General features: G+C 26.6%; 1 protein-coding gene across 2 annotated transcripts; it reads left to right on the top strand.

The window, feature by feature from the left end:
* Positions 1-1,518: 1,518 nt before the first annotated feature.
* On the top strand, positions 1,519-10,253 carry LOC130958200 (lysine histidine transporter 2-like). 2 transcript variants are annotated; one of them, XM_057885174.1, is made up of 9 exons: positions 1,519-1,810; positions 6,399-6,689; positions 7,176-7,562; positions 7,634-8,027; positions 8,108-8,213; positions 8,297-8,388; positions 8,814-8,882; positions 8,984-9,761; positions 9,961-10,253. In XM_057885174.1, the coding sequence occupies exons 2-8, from the start codon at positions 6,478-6,480 to the stop codon at positions 9,080-9,082; spliced, it is 1,359 nt and encodes a 452-aa protein (XP_057741157.1). In that variant the 5' UTR covers positions 1,519-1,810; positions 6,399-6,477; the 3' UTR covers positions 9,083-9,761; positions 9,961-10,253. The 2 variants fall into 2 exon arrangements, with proteins under 2 accessions (XP_057741157.1, XP_057741156.1); XM_057885173.1 differs by having other exon boundaries at positions 9,979-10,252.
* Positions 10,254-10,279: the final 26 nt, after the last annotated feature.

The raw sequence follows: 10,279 nt of genomic DNA, 5'->3' as shown, positions 1-10,279 counted from the left end.
TCCTATCCGCGAGTTACCAAAAAGATACAACATTATTATATAACTTGATGATGATTTAAAATAGAACTGAGTTTTATGTAAAATAAAACGTACTAAATTATCAATTAATGATCTTCTCTTAGTGGCTAAGGATCTTTTGTATTTAGGGAAATGTCTTTGATTCAACATCTACTTGAAACATATTTTTATATAAGTGTATAACATATACATATATAAGGTGCGGGTTGGTCGGATATGGTTGAGACTCAACCCGCACCATAACCGACCCGCATGAGAACCCTACCCGCACCCTATCTTATCCGTTGCGGATCAGGTTAACAACCCTACCCGACCGGGTTGGTGGTACCCGGGAGTAGGGTGCATGTTACTACCCCTAATCTTTGAGCACAAATCGGATTTGCTAGCATTGGTTGTGGATGCACACTTTATTGGTTATAAATTAAAAAGAAGTGCTAATGGTAGAGCTATTAGTGCAATTATCCTGAACAAAAAAAATAGAATAATTGTTTTACTGCATATAAATTTGTAAATTCGTTGATCAAATTGCTGAGGATTGTAGATACTGATGACAAATTATTATTAGAATATGTCTATGAAAGTATGATGAGAATAGAAGATGTAATCAAAAAAATATTCAAAAAAAATAAGACTATATATTAACTTTACATATAGATAATCAACTTAAGATTGGACAAACATTAAAAAAAAAAACCTTCTTGCAATGACTTATTTCTTGAATCTTGCTTTTTTTTATGAATGCTAAAAATAGCAAGAATGTATCTCATTTAATATTTTATTAATTTTAATAACAATTAATAAAAATTAAATAAAATAAATTTTAATTTTTTATTTATTTCTCGAGTATTACCGATAAATTAATCGGTTATTTTATCTGATTAATTGGACTTAGCTGTTTAGACCAGGTTTAAACGGATTTGATTTTGAAAGTAAAAGTCCACTTATTTAAAAAAATTAATAATAATAAACGAGTTGAAACGACGAATTTTGACGCCCAAACTTTTTTTGTTTGGTACATGACGCCCTAAACTTTTTTTGTTTGGTACATGACGCCCTAAACTTTTTTTTTTTTTGGTGAACTGACGCCCTAAACTTTATCAACAATGCAAATGACCAAATCACGCAGCATTGCAAAAGTTTTATGGAAAAAAAAAATCTTAAAGTCTCCTCCTAATGGGAGTAGCCCAAGTCCGAATTCCGGAACAAGTGGGAAGCCCATTCCCTCACATTTATGAATGAGATCTGATCTGATCTGATCCCATAATCACGGAATTCATGCTAACTCAAACACTTGTTTATACACTACATTCAATTCATCGACTCCTTTATTACTCTTGATTCTCTCGCTCAAATAATAATAATTTCTCCAACTTGCATATTCACATTTAAGAAAAACTTTTCAAAAATAACACCTAAATTATTATATGCTATGTTATGATAAATCATGACGCGTATTTATTTATATATAGCAATAATAGTCAAGTTGTTATCCAAATAAACATTAAATATATACGTTTAAATACGTTTTAAGAACGAATAAGAGTTGAGATGATTTTCCTTTTCTGAATGAGAAAGGAACATACATGTACCTCAAAGTGTGTAACCGTGAAAGCAGGGGCAAAGACTTTAATAGTGACACGAGAATTGAAGCTGAGTTTTTGTGTTTCAGTTTCAGAGTGCATTTCACAAACTATATTCTGATCTATCTTCACTACTCATGTGTTGTTGTTGCTGCTGCTGCTCTTGGAGTTTCGTGCTACCTTATTTGGGAATCTTCCAAACTATTTTTCAGGTAAAGATTTTTGAAATTAAGAATTTTATATATTAAAAGATGTCTCAACTGTTCCACAAGATTTATACAATTTGCACTTTTATCATCATAGTCCCTTCCAACGTTAACACATGTATTGTCATTGTAGTGGGTTTTGTCTTCATTAATAAACGGAAGAAAAAATATGAAACAAAAAGTCAAAAGCTAGTTATCTGGTTTTTGGTGATCTTGATTTATATGTCTCAAATTATTGAATTTGATGAGAGCCAACTGAATTTACATATGAAATCCTTCCGTTTTGCTGATAAATTTTGTGCCACTGTGATAATGAGATCTATTTGAGCAAAAATTTTTATTTCTTCAACACATCAAAAACACAATGTATTTTTGTCATGAAAGAGTCTCTGAGAATAAAAAGAAATACATAGGACAAAGATCAATCGGATTTTTTGCATCGTTTTTATGAAAAATATATTGAGAAGTATATTTGACTAAGGGTATTATTGTCTATTTATTTTATTTTATTTTTTCAAATTTCATATATTTAAGAATATGCTTAAAATTTTTTGAAGAGATATTTCTGCACAAGCTTTTAAAAGTACAAACTTCTCATTTTATATTTGGTAAATAAAAAAAAAATAATATGTACTTGTACTTGTAACTTTAAAAAATAAGAATATTTTTTAAAGCACCTAAAATAGAATTTTTTACTTATGCTTATTAAAATTAAAATGTCTAATATAACCTCGTATATTAATTAATATTTAAATTTAATTCTTATATTAATGTTTATTAATATATTTTTAAATTTTAAAAATTATTTTATCAAATATATTTGTTATTTTTGTACTTATTGAAAACTAATTTTAATTTAATTTATCAAACCTAAATACTATCATTTTTAAAAAATTATTTTTTAAAAATTAACTTTTATAAGTTATTTTTAAAAAATAAAACTTTTACTAAACTAAACCTAAGTCTAGGATACTAATTATTTTAAAGAATATGAATTAAATGATATATATTTATTAATACATAAATACACTCTAAGTAATTTAATTTTATTTTTTAATGCATATATAGTATTTTTTTAAATTTATCTCTTTTATGTTTTCATTATATTACTTTAAAATAGGGAGTGAATACAATTTCTTTCAAACATTTTTGTATTTTTGGTATGGGGTTACTATAGTCATCTACTGAAAAAAATAGAATGAACGTTCATTGGTGAGAAAATACTTAAAGCGTAGGTTGACAAAATTTTCATCTTTCAAAAATAATTTATAAAAATTAATTTTTTAAAAGTAATTTTTTAAAAATTATAACATATTTTTGATAAACTAATTTTTAAAATTTAAAAATATTATAATAGATATAGATATAAGAATTAAATTTAAAAATAAATTAATATATAATATTATATTAAAATTTTTAATTTCAATAAGTACAAGTTATGTTTAAAAAGCTATACAATAAGATTTGGTTTGGTAAAATTTTTTAAAGAGGTGTTTATACTTTTTAAAACCACAAGCTCCTCGTTTTGTTTTTAGTAAATAAAAAAGTTTATGTACTAGTGTTTATGCCTTTTAAAAGTTTTGGGTACTTTTAAAAGTACCTAAGAGGTGCTTTTTGAAATTTGATTGTACATATCAATATTAAAAAGTATAATATAGCTGTGTACATTAATTAATATCCAAATTTAATTCTTATATTAATGTCTATAAACAAATATTTCAACTTTTAAAAAGTAAAAGTTTTACCAAACTAAATTTAAAACTTGGTTTGACAAAGCTTTTAATTTTCAAAAATAACTTATAAAAACTAGTTTTTAAAATATAATTTTTAAAAATTGTATTGTCTGTATTTGATAAATTAAATTAAAAATAACTTTTAATAAGTATATGCAACAACAATTATATTTAGTAAAATAACTTTTAAAATTTAAATTTTTTTAATAGATATTAATATAAGAATTAAATTTAGATATTAGTTAATGTACGAGGTTAATTAGATTTTTTAATTTTGATAATTACAAGTGTCTTGCACCTCTTCAAAAAACTTTATCAAATTATGTCTAAATGTTTTTAAAAGTATTTTTATTTTTCAAAATCTGCAAATACAAGTACATAATTTTTTTAGTTTACCAAATATAAAATAAAAAGTTTGTATTTTTTAAAAGAGTTTAATTTAATACATTAACAGTATAAAATATTTTACACACTTATGCATTTACAATTGTTCTCTTAAATAACCATTCACGCTATCAATATATAAAGTAATTATTTTTTTTAATATAATATTATATAATTAAATGTATGTGTAAAACAATTTTACACTAACAATGCATCAAAATTCAAAATTAAATTCTTTTTAAGAAGATAAACATTTCTTTAAAAACGTTTACCAAATCAAATCTTAGAAGTTGAGTATTTTTAAGTCGATCAATCCCAATAAGCAGAAACTTAATGTCACATTAATCGTACCAAAATTGCTTCCTATATATATAAATCCACAAAACAGTGGTGGCCACTAATTTGACTGTAATTAGCAAATTATGATTGGATTTTTTTAATCCTTTACTATTATTCAATAAAAAATATTAAATAACTATTTAAATTTATTATTTTTATTATTATTTAATTATTAATTCAATTGTTTTAATAAAAAAATTTTTAGTCTAATAATTTAATAATATACTTTTAAATATTAATAAAATTCTTATTCAATTTAAACGGCTTTCTATTTTCGAGCCATGCATGTGAAACTCAAGCAAGAAAATGTTGCTTCTTTGTTGGATTTTTCGGTTGGAGACTTCATACTATGATTCTCTGAATTTCGTTTTTCATATGTGATCAGTAATCATACAATCCCAAAAAGACCAAAACAAAAAGTGTAACAGAGGAGATTATAGGATGATATATCACATTTAACTTCGTTTTTAATATTTTGGATGTCTTTTATTTTTCGAATTTTATAATAGGATAAATAATATTTATTTATAACCTCTTAAAATATAATATTTATATAACACACTTGAAAGTTTATGTAGTTTGTTTATAGTAATACTAGTATATAGCTTATTCACATAGTTTACAAATAAAAAAAATTAAGTACGGTTTTAGTTTTTAAGGTATAAGTTAAAAATATTTTTGTTTTAATTTTTTGTTTACATACAAAATTGTTTATAAAGTTTAACTTAATTTTAAAATTGTCTTTCAAACCAAAATACCTTAAGGATCAAAATTATAGAAAGGTGGTGACAGAAGTATAAACAAAAGTAGAAATGGATCATAAACAACTTTTTTTTGTCTTTCTTTTTTTTCTCTTATTTTTCTCTTATTTTTTTAATTTTTTATTTTATAATTATTTTTGTTATGGATTATTTTGTCCAAAATTGTACGAATTTAAAATTTGGTTTTAAACTTTAGAAACGATTTTGTATGAAAAAAAAAGTTGAAGGCGAAATTTTTTTTCTCAAAAACACAATACTAAAAGTATAATATAGTGTTAAAATGGTCAATTTTAATAATTATACATCCAAAGTGAGGTTTAATTTATTTTTTCTTATTAACTTAGCCAAAGTAGGAAAATTTTTTCTAGATTAAAAGTTTCAAAACATAAATTATGTTTGTTCTAATTGAATTTTCATAAAATCAACTTTGTAATACGAAGTAGGTGAACCGTGAACCATGGTCCTATATACCAGCTACCTCTTTAATAATCCAAGCATGAGTTATACTTCTGACTTTTCCATATTCTTCATTTCTTTTCACTACTACTTCATTTTAAAATATTATTAGTCAACAGACTTGTCTTGACAAGGTGACAAACGATATTTATTTTCAAATTCTTTCATTTTCATATGGGCATATTTCCTTAATATGTTTACTTATTATGTGTGGTTAACATCACTCTCGCTGACTCCCATAAATTAAAATACATCGGAAATAGGGATAGGATTTACCATCCCTCCCCAATTATTAATAACTATTTATGGAGCAAAGGTACAAAAATAGAAGACTTTGACAAACTAGTGTTTACTTTTGTGGTTCTCAAATACGACTTTTCAACTACAACTTTCTAACTTCCTATTTATTTATTTAATTTTCTGTCCAAAAAATGCAACAGTAATTATAGCAAATTTCCCGCCACTAAAAGTACCTCAAGCCATTCCTATCCAAAACGTTCTATAAGAAGTAATAAAAGAAAGGGTTAATTTAATTAAGTTCCCTAATTATAGTAGATACTTACATTGATCCTCAAAAAGTTTAAAATTGAATAATTCATTCTGAAACAAATTATTATTATCTAAATATTCATTAAAAATAAGAGATATTGATTTCTTGATAGTTTTAATTAATTTATAATAAAATTTTTAGCGATTTATCTTTAATGTACAATTAAAAATTTGATTAAAAAGTGAGAGAAGGATCAATCTATCTAATACTAGTAATTTTTGAGGATTTTTATAAAATAAAAATTATTAAAAAAATTAAATTATTCAATCTAAAAACTAAAATTTGATATTGACCAATTTAAATATTTATTCTACAAATTATATATGGTCTGTTTATAGTTTGTTTGGTCACATTTTTTTTTTCTGTTGAAGCGGGAGAGGGAAAACTAAAGCAGAAGAAACTAAGGCTTGACTTCTAATTGCTAAAAAGAACCAAAAGAAAAAGAGATACATGGGTTCTGAGAAGGAAGTAAGTGGTGACGGTTTGGCATCTGCACCAATAACAACAACAACAAGAGGTTCAAAGCAAAAGAACCTTGATGATTGGCTTCCCATAACTGCTTCAAGAAATGCGAAATGGTGGTATTCTGCTTTTCACAATCTTACCGCCATGGTTGGAGCTGGAATTCTTAGCCTTCCTTATGCCATGTCACATATGGGTTGGTGCGTAATAGTAGTTGTGTTTCTTCTTCAAGTTCTAATTATGCTACTTATCTTCACAATTTATTATTATATATATATGATATGTTTTCTTATCACTAAAATGGATTAATTACTGTGGTTGACATAATATGGATGACTAGTAGATGATTGTTTATTCAGATTTTTTATTTTTATTTTTTAATATTTTTGTTTTTACAATTTATAAAAAAATAAAAAATCACTCCGGCCTCTGAATATTTAGCTTCCTGTTTTCCAACATGACGATCCATATGCATTGAATTGAAGAAGATAAAGATAAGAATATTGTAAAATGGCTTTGTTTAATTTATTTGAATACTAAAAGGTTTTCTCCAATTATATAAAATATTTCTAAACATGATATGTTATATATATATATATATCTATAATGTTGTTGTTATGTTATTCGTTTGAAATGAAATTGATCGAGATTTGTCTTTAAATATAAAAAAAAAAAAAAAAACACAGGGGTGCTGGTGTTACAGTGATGATCCTGTCATGGATAATCACGTTATACACGCTATGGCAAATGGTTGAGATGCACGAAATGGTACCTGGGGGAAAGAGAAATGACAGGTATCATCAATTGGGACAAGAAGCTTTCGGAGAAAAACTTGGTCTGTGGATTGTGGTTCCTCAACAACTGCTTGTTGAAGTTGGTACATGTATTGTATACATGGTTACCGGAGGCAAGTCTTTGAAAAAGGTTCATGAAACCTTTTGTCCCGATTGCAAACAAATCAGAACCACTTATTGGATCATGGTGTTTGCTTCTGTAAACTTTGTGCTTGCACAAATTCCTAACTTTAACTCTATTTCCGCTATCTCTGCTGGTGCAGCCGTTATGTCTCTCAGGTAAGCATGAATTTCGCCACAACATATAAAATATGTTATAAGAATTTCACTTAATGTTGTTTTTGGAGCAGTTACTCAACAATTGCTTGGGCTGCGTCTATCAAGAAAGGGATTTCAAAAGACATAGACTATACTGTAAAAATGAAAAGCACGAGCGATGGTGTGTTCAATTTCTTCTCTGCTTTGGGAGATGTGGCTTTTGCATACGCAGGCCACAATGTGGTCCTTGAAATCCAAGCGACAATGCCTTCAACTGCGGAGAAACCTTCTAAGATACCAATGTGGAGAGGATGTGTTTTGGCATACATTGGAGTTGCATTATGCTACTTCCCTGTTGCCTTTATTGGCTACTACATGTTTGGAAATTCTGTGGATGATAACATCCTCATCACACTCCAACGCCCTGCTTGGCTTATTGGCATTGCTAATTTGTTTGTTGTCATCCATGTTGTTGGAGGCTACCAGGTCACTTTTCACTTTCAACTTTTAGGGTCACACCTACTCCTTTTATTACTTCATTTTTATAACTAATTTTTGTAAAACAGGTATTTGCAATGCCAGTGTTTGATATGATTGAAACCTTCTTGGTTACACGGTTGAATTTCTCACCTTCTACTACCCTGCGATTCACAACTCGCTTTCTATATGTTGGTATGTTCTTCATTTATCACTTGATTTGGAATGGCTTCTAACCACAAAACTCCAACTTTTCTAATTCTATATATACTGTGCAGGAATTACAATGTTCATAGGAATTTGTGTCCCATTTTTTGGGTCTCTTCTTGGATTTCTTGGTGGATTCGCATTTGCTCCCACCTCTTACTATGTAAGTAGGATATGTTATTATTATTTGATATTTTAAATAAAAATATTAAATGCATATAAAAAATTAATCAATAAATTATTTTTTATTTATTAAATATATGTATTATTTAATTTGTTTTTAATTTATATTTATTCTTTTAATATATATTTTGTACGAATAACTAATTTTTTTTGTATATATGTAATATGGTTGTATTTTTAAAAGAATTTGTGAAATATAATTTTGGAGAGAGATAAAAAAAGGAATTTTAAAAAAATAAAATTTTTTTCTTCATTTCTTAACAGTCTAATCTACAAAAACACTGATGGAGAATGTGAAAAAATATGAATAATAAATAATAATAAATATTTATATTTTATCCAACCTACTATGCATATACATGTTTAGCTATTATTGGTCTTATTTAATTTTATGGCTACTTGCAGCTTCCATGCATCATATGGCTTAAGCTCAAGAAACCTAAAAAATATGGCTTGTCATGGACGATTAATTGGGTAAATTTATTTGTATTTAACTATTAATAAGTTCATCTTCAATTTGGAAAATTATTCGTAAAGACATTAGCTAATTTTGTTCTTTTATCATTGAATTTCAGATATGCATTATTATTGGAATATTGATAATGACACTATCTCCTATTGGTGCAATGAGGAATATCATTCTATCAGCTAAGGATTACAAATTTTTCTCATGAGCTTTAAGGAATCATTATTCTGTTATTGGGTTCAAAGTTGGTTGATGGGAGAACGCAAAAAAGAAAAAGAATTAAATTAAGCACTTTTGAGGCACTTGATATATATATATATATATATATATATATATATATATATATATATATATATATATATATATATATATATATATATATATATATATACAAGACATTGCATTGTTTTGCCTAGCCTTGTAAAAAGATGTCTTTATAAATTTAAGGTCTAGCTTTAATTTAGTAGGATTTTATTTTGCCTTATAATCAAGTGCACATATATTACAAAGAGTTTATTAGACAGTCAAGTGCTTTAATGAATTTATTAATATTGGTGTACGCAAATATTTATTTCTTCTAAAATTTGGAAGAAAAAGAGAATGTGATAAATCAATTCTTCTTGAACATTTATGAATTTAGTGTGTACTTTGTTTAAATAAAAAATCAACTACCCAGTCTGAATCTCTCGAGTAGAGAGATGTTTAAATTAGGGTTATTTTGTGTGGCTTGTGACAGATGAAGCTTTTGGTGAGTATGTTAAGCACTCTTTGGTTTCGATGCAACAAATTTATTTTTGAACCAACCGCATCGCTGCGTGAAGATTGCTTTCTTTCTTGCTAAGAATTACCATCTAGCCCAAGAGGAAGTGAAGAGATGGAGAAGAAAGGTAGGATCATTGTATGTAGTAAAGTATATTAGCGTTAACATTTGGAAGGCTTTGTTCAAAGTTCTTTAAACCAGATTTTGAGATAACGATTTTGTTAAAAATCTTTTCGAAACATTGATAGAATTTAAATAACTTTGAAAACAGTTTTTGGGCTTTTTTATTTAAATAAATATATAAAAATTATTAATTTCTAAAATAGATGAAATTATTGATGAAGATGCAAGTCAGGACCAAGTCAAAAGCATCATACAAAGTGGGTGTGGGTACCCAACTTAACTTCGTAGCATGTGAATTGGAGGAGTTGCAGGTAGAGGATTCATGGCACATGCAAAATGGCCACGTCAGCTCCGTCACCCCATGACATGAAGTGTAATACATACGAAATATATAGGTTGATAAGGATTTTAGACCGATTTGATAAGTTTAAAAGTAAATTACATTTGAAGAGTGTGAGAGTATTTATTTATAATAGAGTTGATAATTATTTTTGTTGGAATAATTTCATCTTTATTGATGGA

The sequence above is a fragment of the Arachis stenosperma genome, chromosome 10 (assembly GCF_014773155.1).
Source record: "Arachis stenosperma cultivar V10309 chromosome 10, arast.V10309.gnm1.PFL2, whole genome shotgun sequence".
NCBI classification, from domain to species: domain Eukaryota; kingdom Viridiplantae; phylum Streptophyta; class Magnoliopsida; order Fabales; family Fabaceae; genus Arachis; species Arachis stenosperma.
This window is presented reverse-complemented; position numbering and strand designations above follow the sequence as displayed.

What these genes read in the sequence shown, in the direction of transcription:
- LOC130958200 (XM_057885174.1), top strand. Translation starts at nt 6,478, where the DNA reads ATGGGTTCTGAGAAGGAAGTAAGTGGTGACGGTTTGGCATCTGCACCA. An exon ending in GCCATGTCACATATGGGTTG is followed by an intron (nt 6,690 to 7,175) that starts GTGCGTAATAGT and finishes AAAAAAACACAG; the next exon opens with GGGTGCTGGTGTTACAGTGA. An exon ending in TGTCATGGACGATTAATTGG is followed by an intron (nt 8,883 to 8,983) that starts GTAAATTTATTT and finishes ATTGAATTTCAG; the next exon opens with ATATGCATTATTATTGGAAT.